This window comes from Rhea americana, unplaced genomic scaffold (assembly GCF_003343005.1).
Source record: "Rhea americana isolate MKP2758 unplaced genomic scaffold, rheAme1 scaffold_15, whole genome shotgun sequence".
NCBI classification, from domain to species: Eukaryota; Metazoa; Chordata; class Aves; order Rheiformes; family Rheidae; genus Rhea; species Rhea americana.
The window spans coordinates 4,706,964-4,724,389 of NW_028185594.1; the positions used below are offsets into that span (position 1 = coordinate 4,706,964).

General features: G+C 37.3%; 2 protein-coding genes across 6 annotated transcripts in view; one reads left to right on the forward strand and one right to left on the reverse strand.

Annotated features, from left to right (window-relative positions):
- SUMO1 (small ubiquitin like modifier 1) overlaps window positions 1-17,426 on the forward strand; it is a 235,783-nt gene that overhangs the window by 90,444 nt on the left and 127,913 nt on the right. The window lies entirely within an intron of this gene.
- BMPR2 (bone morphogenetic protein receptor type 2) overlaps window positions 1-17,426 on the reverse strand; it is a 107,897-nt gene that overhangs the window by 14,944 nt on the left and 75,527 nt on the right. For all 5 annotated transcript variants that reach the window (XM_085299397.1, XM_085299396.1, XM_085299398.1 and 2 more), the window contains 7 exons: window positions 12,757-12,867; window positions 12,174-12,265; window positions 9,955-10,185; window positions 4,926-5,040; window positions 3,065-3,225; window positions 1,142-1,289; window positions 63-199 (listed from right to left, as the gene is read on the reverse strand). In XM_085299397.1, coding sequence (XP_085155523.1) covers window positions 63-199; window positions 1,142-1,289; window positions 3,065-3,225; window positions 4,926-5,040; window positions 9,955-10,185; window positions 12,174-12,265; window positions 12,757-12,867 — 995 coding nt within the window. The remainder of the gene's footprint in view (window positions 1-62; window positions 200-1,141; window positions 1,290-3,064; window positions 3,226-4,925; window positions 5,041-9,954; window positions 10,186-12,173; window positions 12,266-12,756; window positions 12,868-17,426) is intronic.

Below are 17,426 nucleotides of genomic sequence, written 5' to 3' on the forward strand. Positions count from 1 at the left end.
CTTCTAAGAAAGGAGAGCACCTTATAGCTGGCTAGTGTTTCTTTGTAAATATTCTATCTCACCAGGCTGTTTTCTTTCCAGGCTTCTGGAAATTTTGGTCTTTGCTTCTCCCTAGACACCAAGACTTGCATATCTTCAAAAGTGGGATGGTTTCCGACTTCTGTCTGGAAAGCCATCTGGTACTCTGGCACAGATTCTCCTGTTAGCAAAAGAAAGAAAAATCACAGATTTAAAAAATAATAATTAAAAAAAGGATAAAAGGGCTATCAGGTGATGGAAGGTAAWATCAAATTTTCTGTCTATCAGGATATTCTCCATTTTCTCCAAAGTCTGACTTCATAAAGAAAAGCTGAATTAACTGCGAATGAATTAAGTGTTGTTTAGGAGCCTCTCTGAAGATTTGGAATATCTTGGAACCCGAGGATGACACCTARTTTTCTGAAACATTGCAGACCAAAAATACTCATATGCTTCATTTGAGAGGAAGCCCAAAGACATCACAAGTCYCAGTATGTAAAGAGTAGCTGTTTGACAACAGAGGGAATATTGCATGTCAGACTATTAACTCTTTAAACTGTATCTCAGGAATAAAAAGGTGGTTGTGACACTTGTGCTAATTTTTACCAGTCTATTTCCTCTTGTTTTATGTTACAGGTACGGATTTCCCTAAATTTTCAATGTCACTAACATAAATAAAAGCAAGTATGAATGGCTAAAGGTTACACAAAATCACAGCACCTGTTCATGAGTAAGGTCTGAGAGGCGCTTCAAGTGCTCTATCAGTTTTAGGGACCAAATGCACTGCTTTTGCAATCAGCCCAATGTTCATGAACTCTGGACAGTAATTATAGTGCTCAAATTGCACTACCACAAGGCTTGCAAGCTGGTTAAAAAAAGCAGTGGAAAGTCTTCCAGCATGATCCATTCTTGACACGCAAATACGTTATACTGATAACAATAATACTTGTGAACACTAGGTGGCACTGACCTAATGGTGAAATACAATTGTGAAAATTACTTCCCTTTTAGGATGGGTTCACTTTTAAAAGGTTGGCTAGGGATTAACTTTGGTTGCTCATACTACTTTCTACTGTTGTGATTTTTTTTTTWAAAGAAAAAAACTCCTACTTCTTTTAGTTACCTGGGAAGAGATCTGTGCATCTCATAAATATCTCCCAGTAGATAAGGCCCAGTGCATACATATCTACTTGTTTCAAAGCAGATTCACAGTCCCGCAGGTTCACTGCTCCTTCAAGCACTTCTGGGGCCATATAGCGGATCGTACCAACCTGGAAAAACATAAAATCAAAGTTTCAAATCAGGAAGCAAATCCTTCATCATATTCTATTTATTATGGATTTTTTTAATATTCTACTTGTTTTATGTTTTGTTTGATTTAGCAGGAAATGCAATTCTCTTCTAATCAATGTCCTCAGTTTCTAGACTCTTATCAGTCACCTAGTCATAATAAAACTCTTCCTGTACTCTGTCACACATTGTTTGTACCAAAACAATAATTTTGTCTCTTACACAATGTTCTAACGTGCAGGATGATATAGCAGAAATGTTTCTCTTTCCTAAAACTACTCTGTTATATGCCAAAGTACATACCATAATGGGAGAGGATGTAGGTGAACAAGGAACTTGCTCTCTTTATTCCTGGATTGCTGACAAGGCTCTCGCCTACATCTTCCAGGATTAAAGGTTAACAGCAGCCTTGGAAGACATGTTCGTCTCCACTGAGAAATACGTTAGATTGGAGCACTCATTTACCACTCCTTGCAGGGCAAGTCACAGGACTGCTCTGTATCCCTGCATTTTAAACAATGGTTTTGTATCCTTTTGCGTCTTTGTTCAGTGAGGAGAGATCTATCAAGGGCACTTTTGCACTAGGCGGTTTTACTATAATACTTCCTTTCTAAGGGATGTTGATCAGAACTGGGAAGCACATTCTTTGAATGAAATATAAAGATTTACTGTAAGAGTAAAAAAGAAAAAAAAAAGAAATACTGAAGCATTCTGGGACCTTCACTCTTCATTTAAAGTAGTCTGACTACAGTTGAGTACCCTATATTCAGGTGTCAATGTATTTAGGCTTATACGTTATACGAAAAGAAAGCAACAAAGAAGCACTCTCTGAATGACAGCATCATAAAAAACAAAGCTTCACCATTTCTCTTTCTGCCCAGGTTCTGTTCTACTTAATCTACCCTGCAAGATGTTTTTCCAATCTGTTCCTTAAAATCATAAAATCTTGCAAAGTCTATATAGCTTTCCTTGGCAATCCATTACAGACTTTCGCTGCCCTTCTATAGATGAAAAAGATTTATTTGTATCTAACCTAAATTTTCCCTCCTGCAATGTAATCCTATTTTCTCTTGTCCTATCCACAGTGAATACGAATAGTTTATTCCCTTCTCTTTGTAGCAGCTGTTTACATATTTGAAGACTTGTCTCTGTCTTTACTTCACCAGACTAAACAACCCTAATTCTTTCAATCTTTTCTCATAGGTTACTTTTTCAAGCATCTTTTATTCTATTCTGTTTCTTTCTCAGTGGTCCATGTCTTTTTACATGCTTTCATTCCCCCAGGTATATCCATTTCACATCCAGGAAATTACAGATGACACCCAGAGAAACAGTTGTAAGGTGTGAAATGCAGTATATCACCATTTTGAAAAAAAAAATTACCAGAAAAAAAATAACTTCCCAAGAATGTTTGGGCTTAAGTAATATCTGCAGTACAGTACCCAAGGGATCTGTATCCTCATCACTGCAAACAGCCCTGCAACCAAATTCCTGACACAGAGCACTTCAGTCTCCACAGCTGCCATTCTATCACCTTTCAATAATGGCAGATACATCTTCAAGTTCTTTGACATAAGAATCAGTCCCATCCTCTCAAGGCTTCAGCCCCTTCTCCCCACATTGTAGCGATTCTCCCTAACAGGAATTGTACCACCTTAATAATCACCTTACGGAAACAGAAACAGGCATGTATCGCCCTTACTTCCATACTAATTTTTCTACCTTAATACAGCTGCTTACGTGTATTTGTACTTACCTCACTAATGGCTGCATTATCTTCCTCACCCGGGCGTACTAGTCTGTTTCCAGTTAACTTCATGGAGAGGCCAAAATCACTGATTACACATGTTCCATCATTCTTCACCAGGACATTGCGGCTGTTCAAGTCACGATGGGATATTGCAGGTTTGTAATGGTCTATTTGGACACATGAAAGTACTTGTTATTTAAGCAGTTGTACTGTTTGGCAAAATAAGAAAATCTTATTATGTCTGCACAGCTATTATAAACAGAAAATCAACTTATTTTTTAGAAAGCTGACAGTTTTGCAAAATAAGAAAATCTTATTATGTCTGCACAGCTATTATAAACAGAAAATCAACTTATTTTTTAGAAAGCTGACAGTTTTGCTTCTTTATGAGCTCCACAGTATGCTATGTATAGAAGACTGACTGCATCTACACAATCTATTAGTTTCAGTGTTCATCAACAAGCTTCTTACGATTCCAAGAGATATTTCAGCGTGATTTTGGCAGGGGAGGCAGCATGTGCTTAAGTACAGACCTGCTGCCGCAGTCGAGACAGCCAGGCCAAACGTTCTCTCACATCCACAAACCAGTGTCAAATACGGCATCAGCTGTTTACATTACAATTGAGATCAGCAGATATTCAGAAAATACATAGTCAATATTATTCCTGAGAGTTTGAACACATTAACCTTGCAATGTATTTGACCTCCAAAGACTTATCTCAGTTGTTCCTATCTTATATGCTTTTTTGATAGAGTTATTTTGTTTTATTTTTTAAAGTAAAACAGTGAGGACTATAAAACTGGTTTTACTGTGGCCTGCTGTTCACAGGAATTTACTCTACTCCATGAGTTCTCTCCTAGCATTTACACACCAGCTGAGGCTCTGTATTCCTTTATGATGGAAAGTTTACACATTTTCTGGCTGCTAATGGACACACCTGTCTGCACATTTCAAAATGATGAAGTTAAGATGATAGCTGCAGTTTCAATGACACGTAGCAGTACGACATTAAGTATTATCAGCCATGCTCTTTTAACAGTATCTTCAGTTTTCATTACGTGCTACAGATGATGCTCAATATTTGAGGTATGTAATCTGAGATTTTAATCCAAACTTTAGGACCTTAATGTAGAATTAATCCTACTATACTAATTATTCCTTTCATTTACTGCCAAAACACTAATGCTTCAGTACCAGACCATATTCTGTAGCCTTTTACATCACAGATTGCAGAACATCTGTTATATAATCACAATTCTTCAACTCCTGAAATGCAGAAAGAAGCATGCAAGCAGAGATACATAAATCAAAGTTGTCCTATCTAGTGCTCTAATAAGGCACTAAAAATTCAGCAATATCATTTGTAAATAGAAAAGATCAGGTCCACACTCTCAGACAAAAATCAAGAGTTGTGATAAACAAAACCACAGTGAAATAGATTAAACAATTTCTTTTAATAGGTACAGCTCACACACAAAGTATACTGCTTTGGCAATTTGTGTCTGAACTGCAGAAACAAACAAGACACTTCATTCGTTTGCTCTGTGTTTGACAGACGCCCAGTGCTTTGGGTCGTTAGCAATCTGTTGCCATGATACAGCAGCACTGTGCAGCTCTGCTTCCTTCTCCTGCCTTTTCGCTGGAGCACTGCTGCTCTTCCTCATGTTTTCTTAGAAGTGTCGCAGACATATCCCACAACAAGGGCTTGTTCAGAAGGAAAGGATAYGTAAGAAGTTCTGAGTAATCTCTGTTTTGATTCATCATTTCCTATTCGCTGTAATGTAACAAAGAAACAAAGGAAGGAAGGAATCTGCTATCTGATAGCAAGAATATYTCGGATACCACAGCATCCCTTCCTGGCCTTACCTCCTCGAGGTAGCTCTGTGTGCAGGTACGCCAAGCCTCTAGTAATAGAATGTGCCAAACGACAAGAGCTCACCCAGTCGCTTGTGTGGAGACTCAAATATTTGCATAAGGAACCCTAAAAGAATAAAGCATTGGATTAAAATCTTTAGCAAGTTGAATAACTCAAAAATCTTTGAGAGAGTCAGTTTCATCCACTGCTCCTGAAAGATCTAATCCTGCAACTGCTTCTGTGTTTACCCAAACGTTACCAATCACAATATTAGACTCAAGTTTCCTTGGTCTTTAGTATTGCCACTGAGTTTACCTACAGAAGAACAGAAAAGGTATTATTTAGTGAAAAACAACAGGCTGTGCCTTTAGGAGGAACGATATTAGTTATAAAACAGTAGAAAAACATCCATTCTATTTACTCTTTCGAAGAACTTGTTGCTGAACAACAGAAGAAGAAGAAAGGTRACTGCAGATTTAACAGCCCAAGTTACTACAAAGTGGACTTTGAACCATTAGCACTTACTGAAGAATACTGAACACCTCTCACTGGCATCTCTTCTGCTCTCAATTATTTTAGTCAGCAAAGCAAACCTCCCTCCGAACCCCCCCCCCCCCAAATTCAAATAGGAAGCGAGTCCACATGCACAGAAGAAAAAAGGGGGGAAAATGTTATGTTCTYTCTTTCTTGGAAGAGAAGTTATATGTGAAAGTGATTTTTTTTTTAGTAAGTTGTGGTGCAATCTCAGGAAAAACAGAAGCAAAGGTGTCAATTACGATGCTGAAATGTTCTAGAAACTCAAACTGCTATCAGAAACAAGAGTCAGATTCTGCAAACTAAGTCATCCTCTGCAGTTTGTATGTACACAGCCCCCAATGACAATATACTCAGTTTAAACAAATGAAAACCCTATGCATAAAGAAAAAGCAGCCCAGCCTTCCCTGTATACATACTACAATGCCATGTTTATTTATGAGTATAGGCCACCCGCTTTTCGACTATTTAAATCTGTAATCTTAACGATGCACCAATGCATGACATTTATAATAGCCTTGCATAAAAACACTTTATTGCAAAAATAGCTATAAAACACTTGATTTTTCAAAAATCTGTTATTAGCCATTTAAGTTCCTCAACACTCGGATATGCAATATTGGAGTCAGTATTCAGATATGCAATGTGAACACAGTTCAGATAGACACCACAATTCAGAACCACTGGAGCCTCTGAAACTTTTTAATCCAATGTTAAAACTACCACCAGGTTCTTTACACTCCTTAGTATCATTACAAGGATTTTGCAGCTTTTCTGATCATTGTACGGAACAAAACCTGTAAACAGATAACCTCTTCCTTGGTGATAATACAGAGCAAACGTTACTCAGAGTTATACAGAAACATTTTGTTTTGAAATGCTGTTATATGAACTTCAGACAGATTTTTGTTAAGAAAATATATCTGAGAATCTTCCTAGTAATAAGTTAAAAAGCAGTTTACATTTTTCTTGTTGTTTACAGCTCTTCAGAAAATACAAGTATTCTTATTAGTCTCCCTCCCTCTTCACTTCTTCTCCAAACTGAGATTTCAGCGTGCACAGATAGGGTAYGGAATATGTCATCACTACTCATCTCCCAAGAACTCCTGCCTCTTTTGCTCAGAAAACGAAGGTGTTTGCACAGAGGTGCTTTTGTGCACAGGCAGTGTCAAAGGACCTGGAGCCCCAGAGTCCCTGCCCTCTCTCCACCGCTCGCTCCGTTCGGCTAACTCCTCCTGCCACGTGAGGGGCGGTTTTTTCCCCCGATACATCACTGTCAATTCCTGGCTCCTGAGGACTCATGTTCTCTGCACTGATTTTAAATTTCATTTATTTTCTAGTTGATCTAGAATATCAAAATGAACTCATTCACACCTAAGAACCTGCTCAGTGGTCAGAAAGCAGTAAATAGTATTCTATGAATACTACTACTGCAAAAACAAACATAAAAAAACAAAATAAGGGGTACACAAAATAAATGTTATGATGGTAGGCACAAACCTCAGCCTTAATCCTCTCTCAAGTCGACATATGCTGAACCAAACTTGTCAAACATTATGTACTCAGATAAAACGGGTTGTTTATATGCAAGTGTGAGGTAAATGACAATGGACACAGTATGTATAATCCTAAAACTTTAAATGAACTCCAGTTACTTGACGTATCATTTAGCTCCTGCATAGCACTAGATTTTACAGGTTCAGGTACTGGTCACAACTGTACTGTTCACTGCAAACACTCTTACAAAGGAGCCCTAGAGGCTGTGAGCACTTTTGTTATTAGCCCATGGTTTGCTTGTTTCAACTAAATCACTGTAATATATGTATTTTACGCTTTTTCCAAAAACTAAAAACAACAGCTGTAAGGACACTGACTACCAGAAAGTTGATTGCAATAAAAGATTTTCTTGGGTTAGTGAGTTGAGATTTCGGTCCATCCCAACAAAGACATCGGGACTGTCRGCATGGTGCAAGTGGAAAGTACTTTACAGAGAAAGATCTCAAACCAACTTCCAAGATGTTTTTGCTGCAAAGCTTGCTAAATACCACATACTTAAAACTGACTGATTTTTATGCTCTTAGTGAAGTTCAATATAAATGACATTCAGGAAAAGTTCCAGTCAAGATTTAGAGATATGTATTTTTAATTGAGATTATTCTTGTCAGTGTCATAAATTACATATTAAATCAAGGATATTTGTTCTTTCTGATAATAACTTTTGAAAAAATTGATGGTTTTGTTTTGAAAATTTTAAGATTCTACTATGTGTTTAACAGTGATTTTTAATTGTTCTTAAAAGCTATGAATGTTTGACTGCTAGGGAACAATTCTGTGACTGTTATGTATTTTATAACAACTATGTCATCACTTGTGACTTATCTCACTGCTTATTCACCTGGCATACGATTGAGTACCATCAGCACAGCATGTTGATGATGAATACACACATCTTTGCTTTTATTACTTGCTAGTTTCACTAGCCTGAAGGCAAGTTTGGACAGTAACACARTTTGGATTAATCTGATTTTTCTTACTTTCACCCAGGGAAGACCCAGAACAGTCTGAGAATGCTCTGCTTATGAGTTCCTATTTCCAAGGAGGGAAGTATTTCCAGGGAGAACCCTGTCTTGGAGGGCTACAAAAATATTTCAGCAGCACATCTTGCATTGGTTGTCCCTTACTGAAATAAGTCTTGTGACTACAGCTTGAACCATGCAATTCCCTTTTAGCAGAGCTTCCACAGCAGGGTTGCTTCTCTGTTTGCTGTTAGCTCAACATACACCAGAACATCTGCTCACTGAATTAAGGTTCATACTGTGCATTAATTACACCTGCTGTGCACTTCTTCCAGTGACTCTCAAATCACTAGTGGATTGATTTGGGACTAATCTTCATGTTAGTACCTGACTGAAAAAGAACCTAATAATACAATGTTAATAATGATAAGACTCATCTGTACATTTAATCAGATCTTTAGCAGATCTGGTTTATATAAAGACGACATTTTTCAGCCAAGTTACATTTCAACTGAAAATCCCTTTCACTCAAAAACAGCAAAACCTGTTCACCTGTTAAGACAATTATGCTGTGCCCTCCCAGGATCAGGAGTACTCACTCAGTTTTCCTTAACTACCTGAAAACAAGCCATCTCCCCCAGAGTCACAGGGTTTTTTTGCTTCTGTAGACAGAGATGAGGTGCTTTGCTATTGTACCTGTGCTATGTGTGCAAGTGAGCTTTTCTGTGGTCATTTCTAGTTTCTGCAATCTCTTCTTAGATGTCCACCTCTTACCGCATGACATTGCTTTTTCAACTGTGCTCCCACTTTTAAGAAGTTTCCATTAAGATGCTCTCTACATATTCTTGTAGTGCTATGTTGTCTTCTTAAATTTGTATATATAGTTAGGTATTTGTATAAGTACAGGCATTTACCTTTCAGTACACACATGTATGTAGAACCCCAAGCATCTTAAGACACAGACTATCGTTACTGCTATTTGTTACTATTCTGTTTCTTTTTGTTACTTGAATGAGAAGGTTTTGTCCAACTGTCTCCATAACGAATCAGACAGCACCTTCACAAACCGGTGTCAATACACTATGAGCTCACTCACTTGAGACCAAAAAAAGGTCAAAAAAATTATTTAACTGAACAAATAAAGTCCTTTTCTATAAAGAAGTCAAAAAAGCCAAGATAAATTATAAAGATAAAATATAAAATGAATGTATACATGTTTACRTATTCACACACTCCCCACATACTTTACATTTTATCATTTTTCATGATAAGCAATTCACATTGATGTTGTACAGTTTTAAATACTTCTGCTTCTATGCACGCATATATATATATACACACAGTGTTCGGAACTGAAGTCAAAAGGACATAAGCATTCAGTTAGCTAAGGAGATCCGAAAATACATTTCTGGGAAGTAAGGCTGCCTTAAGACTTCTCCTGTATCGTCAGTCATGATGTAGTAGAATAAATAAGCTATGTCACAGAATACTGTAAGGAAGATAACAAGATAACAAAAAGCATGATTTATAGTACCGCAAACTAGTTTTAAAATAACACTGGTTATAATAAACTGTTATTTACTGCCACTGAGTCATAACTACTGTAATATTAAACCATTAAAGCTCCATGAAGAGGTTCAATTTTATTTAATATTTTAAGCAAAAACTTGTCTTTAAATACCATCCTTGAATATGTCATAGATGATGAAAAACTGCACCATAACTAAGAGCAAAATAATGACAGCCATGAATTCATCAAGACTACCTTCAGCAGCACCAACCGGGAAATCTTAAAGAGTATTACAGTAGACTACATTATGATTCATTAAAATTGTAATTTATATGGATTATTTTTACATTACACCAGGCAAAGAGGACTACTTTGCAAGAAGACCTAATGAAAAACATTGGCAAATATTAAAGTATATCCTTCCTATGCAGCTATTCTTAGGAATCTAAACCAATCTATTTTTTTTTTGGTGGCACTTACATTGGGGTAATATTCCATCACCAATAAATATTCCATACGTCCATCTGCAGTGAACCTTTCATCTCCCACAATGAAGTGGGCAATATTGTCATGCTCCATCAGGGGAATTCTATAAATGTTCCTCTCATTGACAAAGTTCTGGCGATTGGCAAAAGAAAACACTTTCACAGCAACAGGGCGTTCATCTAGGGAGCCTTTATACACTGCTCCGTATCGTCCTCGGCCAATTAACTGCAAAAAAGAATTAAATAATTAGCTCGCTAATTAATAAATGAAGACAAAAATCAAAGTTTTCACTCCACAAGGATTATATGCCAACTTTTATGCTGCATTACACTGTACAAAATGGTTGTACAATTGAAAACCAGAAGTAAAATGATGTCAGAGAAGCTGCTTTGGGACTAGAAACACTAAGATAGGCCAAACTAGATCTTACTAAATTGATCTATAGTTTGAATACCCAATTAATAAATCATAAATCATCTATTCAGCAACTTTATATACAAGATAGGTAAAATCCATGATTTATCTTGCGCTGACAGTTCTTACTCAGCTTTTGCCTACCGAACATTAGCTTTTACATGACCATAGGTATTAAATTGTATACAAGGTATGTTCTAGGAGAGTAATAACAATATACTTATTTGCAGTAAAAAATAGAGACCAAAAGAGGTAAACAGGTCTTAACAGAAAAGCACAATTCTGTGTTACCTGGGAACCTTCATTCTAAAGCCCACTATGTTAAGATAGTTTTCACAGRAAAACCTTTCCCATCTCCATGGCAACTGAAGATGGTTGAGATCTCTGCTCTGACCCTGAACGTAGGGCAGGGTCCTAGCTTCCCATGTTGAAAAACTCTAACTTCATCGAATTTAAGAGTTTATTCRATTCAAATATTTGCAGGAGAACCTTGACATGAAATTAGAGGGATTTCGTGGACAAATACCTTTTTCCCTTTTAAAATATGTGCAAATGGAGTAGAAAGAGAAGGAGAAAGGGATCATAAAATCATGCTTCTAACGGTGATAAAATTGCCTAACAGGAAAGCATCATCTGAGAGCCAGACTTTTTGTTTCTCAGGCTTTCCGTGTCAGGCAGTCCTCACAACGGATTGCAAAGCGGCAGCGAGTTACCTCATAGCATAAAGGCAGAATATACTTCACTCACAGAGATATGAGAAGGCTAAGGCAATTTGTTCCACAGCACACCACGAGGGTGAGGAGGAGTCAGGCCCTTCCCATTCGAGAAAGGGCAGAGAAGACCTCGTAGTAGACCTCTCCGCTAACAGTCAGTACCTTTTCCAACAGTGCACATTAGTAGCAATAATTTCATCTGAGACTTTGCATGCTTCTACCATAGGAATCCTTACACTCTTGTAAATGTTAACTAATGTTAACATTAAAAAATGTTAACTTTTGCCAGAAGGCAAAGTTTCTTTGCTGGTTAGCTTGCTTCCACCACTTGCCCAGACCCCAGTGCAGGGGGATCGACTTTTCTGCAGCCTGCATCTCTGGGGATGACTTCTGATGGGCAAAAGGAAGAAAAGCATCACCCTCTGAATCCCTCTCACAAAGACAATACTCCATTGCTAATGATTGGTTTATTTTTGGCTAAAAACTTTAAAAAATCTCATGCAAGTTCTGTATGCCACTTGAAGACAGAAGAGTTTGCAGGTTTCTGATGATACTGGTAACAGCGAGCTCAGTGGAAAGTTCTGACTGGCCTCTAGTTGCCATGGCAACAGAGAGTACCCCTTGGTGAAAAACGACAACACGGAAATGCAGAACTCTGGAAATACCCTGCCCTCACCTGCAGTAAGGTCTGCACGCCAACGCTGCGCCTGAAGCGGTGCAAACGACTGCTGAAGGATACTGCACTTAGCTGAGCATCAGTGTCAAACCAAGAAGGATTTTTTCACGTGACACAGACACAGCACATTCCAGTTCCCCCCCCACCCCAGAGCGTTCAGCATGTTCTTCTCGAGGTAGAACATGTCCTAGCTAGTACCAACAATAGTGCTAACACAAAAAGGCAAAAACATAACTGAAGTAATCTTTCATTTTTGCTTTTTTTGTTATTTTTTTAATTATAGTTTAGAAAAAAAACATTACAGAAGTGTACTGATATATTTATTTCTGTAACRACAGCTGGCAAGTGATATGATCACAGGTTTTATATTCAGTTGGAAATAAGATTGAGAAACCGAGATGAATGTTTACCTCCAGTAACTTCAGATTATCCAGATCCAGCGAGGGCTCTGATGCTGCTGCCTCCATCATGTTCATGCTGTGCAAACCTTGCTTACGGTCTCCTGTAAGGCAGGAGTGGGGGAATCAGGCAGTTTCAGGTTTTTGCCATACTACAAGTGAAAACATAAAGCTTACCTGGAATTTGACCGAAACACATTTTCAGGGGAAGGACATGACAATTAAAAAGGAATCGTGTAAAATCTTCTCAGAGTCAGTAAAATCAGCAACAGAGGCACTGACAGCTACAAACTGCAAGCTATCTGCTGCACATCTGTTTTGATAATTGAATGTCATTGGCAATAACTGTAAAGCACATTCACAGCCTCACTTAAACTACCTGCGTTGAACGGAGCATTTGTTGAAGAAAAATGGGTTCCAAAATGCCAGCTTTGAGAAATCATTATAATATCTCTACACTGTTATGAAAGAGATATTACCACGAAACGTCAGAGAGGAGAAGGGGAATACTGTATAGACTGGGGAAGAAGACCTAAGTACAACTTTGAGAAATAATCAAAAAGAATGATATAAAAAACCAGTATTGTCAAACTACCTGCAAGCATTCGGTATCCAAAGAACAGAGCAGCAATCAAAACAGCCAGGACAGAGACAGATGCAAGGGCAATAACTATAGTCTCATCTCGATGAAAAGAATGAGAAGAATCTGAAAGAAAAAAAAAGACAAAGGCTCTTCATCTTTAATTGCAAATTCAAGAGAATCAGGACCATGCAACAGTGAGGGGGAGGAAAAATATCATACTCTAGATTGTAAGATATTGCACTAAACTTTTTTTACTCTTAAAATCTAGAGGTGGCAAGAGAGTTGATGAGCTCAAACATGGGTGAACGCGCACTTTGTGGGCAGCATTTTCCAATCTTTTCTCTGCCACCAAAAAGAGAAAGGCAACAAAACAGAAATCAAATCTTCTTTATAGCTGGCAAAGTTTAACCAAGCCATACAAGACCAGACTGATCCAGTCCTACTACCAGTATTTTAATCAAGTTTCCTGTTATGAATCGGGCTTGTAACTTTTCGATTATTTTTTGTTTTTCCCAGAATGGAAATTTCAAAAAAGCTTGCTAATAATGCTGCATACTGATGAATGTTTTGTATTCAAATATCTACACAAAGATTGAGTGCAGGATTTTTTGTGCAAAACTTTGGAAAATATTTTGGGGTTTTGACTTGTCTCCTATCAGACAGCACTGAGATCTTTTTAGCACAATTTTGATTAATTCATGAAAACTGAGACACATCTCTGCAGACTGTAGTAGACTATAAAGAAACTTGAAACAACAATAAAACACTGAACGAAATTAAATAAGATGCTCACTTTTACTGACGTTTTTTTTTTTTTTTTTTAACACACTTGACTTTCTTGTATCAAAATTGTATCTCACAAATTTTCTTCTAGATAGGAAAGAAGTTTTTCACAAAAAAATGGTTAGTGCCTTGAATGCTTTGCCTATTACTTCTCCACATCAGGCCCCAGTCTTGCTTCTTTCAGGCACATAAAAATTCAACAGCTTTAATATGAAAACCTATTACTGCAGATATTCCTCTGATGTCAGAATCACAGGAATGTGGCATTACAAGACTTCATTTACATTGGCTTTAAAACCAAGTTTGGGAACTATGTTTAAACTTGTTTTATATATTGCTAAAAGTGCTCCTTTAAAGACTGTAATGAGGCCCTAACTATGCTAAAACCACAAAGTATAAAATGCACACAGGCTTAAACATTGGCAATTTTTTTTTAGGTGAGACTGAAATAAAATTCACCTCCGTCTACACTAGCTGGATAAGTCAACAAATTCATTTTGCTGGAACTGCTTTTAAAAGAAATTAAACGTAATTCATCTACTCCAATTGCCAGTGTGGATACGTGTAAGTGAACCAGGTAAGAAGAGAAAGCAAATTTAAAAGATGACTGCTTCCATTTTTATGCATCTGTAATGGTAAAAGGAAATAATAAAAAGCTGGTAAAACAATACACCAGAGGGAGTTTTAACTGTATGTGTGAAAAGTCACCTATCAAAAGTAATATGTGACTCAGGTATGCTCCCCAAAACCAGAGGGAGCTCATGATAATCACAACATCATATTCAAAGAAGTTGCTCAGTGGAAAGAAATACCATCATTACTGGGTTTGGTAAAATAATTTTAGCTAAAGAACAACAATAACAAACCTATTGCCACAGAGCACTGTGCTTTGGCGTAATAGTTGTGACTTCCATTGCATGGAGATTAAAAAAATACAAGTTACAATATTTATCTAAATTATAAATTCAGAACATTTTTTCATGTATATATATTACAGGCATATATATGAAAATCACAGCATCACAGCAAACTAGTGTACAAAGCTGTGTGAAATACTAGGCAAGTGCAAGAAGCCAAATAACTGAGAGCAGAGGAAGCATAACTTTGATGTTTCTGAGAACAAAGTAACTTAATTATTTCCATTTTTTCAGGCATCTTTGAAACATACTAAATGTATGCGTTTGTCTTAGTTTAACATAGTACCTCATATGCACTGGAAAAATGCAGGGCTTGAGAGGCTGGGCTTTTTTGCTATTTTGCTTCACCAAGCATCTAGGGTATAGGCATTTACAGCCTTCCCGCTGCTAAATACACAGCCATCACTCCCACAAGCGTTTGCCACGTATTACCTAATGCCTGACTGTTCTACTTTAATTAYTGATACAGTCAAAGGGGCAACGCGGCGCCTCGTCCGCGCTGGCGATCCCTGGGCTGTCCCGGAAGGGGCCTTTGCTGCTCCGCTACCCCAGCACGGCCCCGGCCGTGGCGGGTATCTCGCGCCAGGGCTGTCAGGCTCACACACTTGCTCTTTCTCCCACTAAAAGTTTGTGAATAGTGGCATTATGCAAGCCCAAGAGCTACCAGAAAACCTTCAAATAACAAAGTATTGTGCAGATCAGCAGTAGAAAAACACATATAGAAAAGGGGGTTTTAAACAAGCTTGTACGCATTATTGCCTTATCATTCCTTGATGGACCATTATGAGACTTTTCATGTTTATTGGGTATTTGTGTAGCTACCAGGTATCCCCCAAAAACTTCATAGTCTTTCAACTGTGGGGGGGGGGGAAACAAACTTTTCTTAAGCAGCCAGAAGTTGCTTCTCAACAAATCCTGGATGTCTGCTGCTGGATGACTTATCTAGCACCATTCTTTCGTCTCATAAACATTTGTTTTAACAATGTTGTGAGCTGTTTCAATAATCAAGTCAGTCCTATACCATGAGTTACTATTGTCAGGTTGTTAGGTATCATTTACAAATTTAAGAATGAACACAAATTTCTTAATAAGGGCAGTAATTACTGAAGTGGCAAGCTGAAACTCAAAATAACATGGGTGAGTAAAACACTGCTTATGACTTCCAGTCATTTACCAGCAGGGACTGTTTTACTATTTGTCCTTTATTTGTAATCTATGTAAAAAGAAAAGCAAAAACCCCTAAAACAAAAAATGAAACAAGAACACCAGCCCCCTCACCCYGAACCACCTGAAAAAACCCACCTGAAAAAGAGCAATGTTAGAAAAGAGATGAAGAAAGTGAATGGGCCAAATAAGGGGGCTTACATATATTCCAAGAAGAAATCCTTGAAGATGTAAAGAAMAGCTAAGTATTACTTCTATCTGCCTTGTATCTGTTTTGTATGACTGCCTGGTTTGCTCGTTAGATTATCARTCTTTCTTAAATAGAACGAAAGGGCTAAGTCACCTATCTACAGTTTTAAATTCCTCCAAAATTTAACAAGAATTCAGCTAATTAATTATCACTCAAATCAACAAAAATTTCTAATTGGGATATTTCTTTGATCTAACTTGTTCTTTGGATATATTTCACCTTTATTTTTTAAAACTAGATGCAGACTTGCATTTAAACACCTAGATGGAAAATGCTAGCAAAACCAAAACTTCAGCTAAAAATAGACATGGACTGTTAGTAAACAGCATTTGCTGAGATATACCTTTCCTCTTTTATCTAGTTCTAAGTATAATAATACAGATATAAATATAAAAACATACACACACAGAGATAAATATATTATAAAGTAATATATATACACAATATATTGTATACTGCAAATCCGTATGTGTATACACAAACAGAGCTCTTGCATATTTTTCCAGGTATTATCTGACAATGCATTTAAACTAACTCATCAAGAGGTACATCAGTGTGGGTCATTAACATAATTACTGACCTTCAAATAAGCTACTTTTTAAATAGGCATGTAAAACACATGCGTATACAAATTTCTTTTCTTGCTTTCTTTCATGTATATGTAGTCCTGTCTGAAATAACCGTCACTCCTTCAGATGAGGACACTTGGTATGAACATGTATTTGACATGACACTTCCTATCAGTGGCTCCAGGTGTGTAACTGAAGTAAGACAGAGTTAATCTGAAACCGTTAACAACCCCATCCCCAAATCAGCAGATTCTGCTTTAAAAGTTTATTTACAAGGACAAGATTGATACACTCGCCCTACAGTTTCAGTATTTGTTTTCTTCATGTCAGAGTATGTATGAACTAACTTTAAATATGCTTATTACTAATGAATACTCTAATTTGGCTCTTTCTTCAGGAACAAACACAGACAGAAGGAAGGCAGAAGCTGCCTGCTGCTGGCTTCGAATCRCAGAGCTGGGACAGAGACAGCTCAGTACTTCTCCCCGCCACTGTACAGCACACACCAAAAATAGCCTAAGTCTGTACAAAGATATGCAGAGCAGAATTAGCTGCAGATTAAAGAAATCTAATGATTAAAAAGTTGATTACTGAGCCAAATTCTACCCAAATTTGTATACACAAGATATCAACAGAGCTTCTGCAAGTTTATGTTACTGTAACTGAAAGCAGAGGCTAGCATATTTACTTGTTTCACTGCTATTTATATATGAGGATTTAAYTCCTATTCAGTAGAGATTAAAACCTTCTACTTGGGCTCCCTGATCTAAAACAAAATTTGCCAAAACAAGAAAACTCTAAAAACGATAAAAAGCATTGAAAGGCCTGAAATATCGTAACAGCTGACCTATGATCCCACTCAGACAAGAAAGGGAAAGCAGTGCTCACATGGCTCCTCAAGCAGCAGCTGAAATGACATTTCCAAGCCAGCTAGCAGACACATCTACCTTTGATATCTTTTCTGATAATAATTCAGATTTCTTTCTTTTTCTTTTTCTT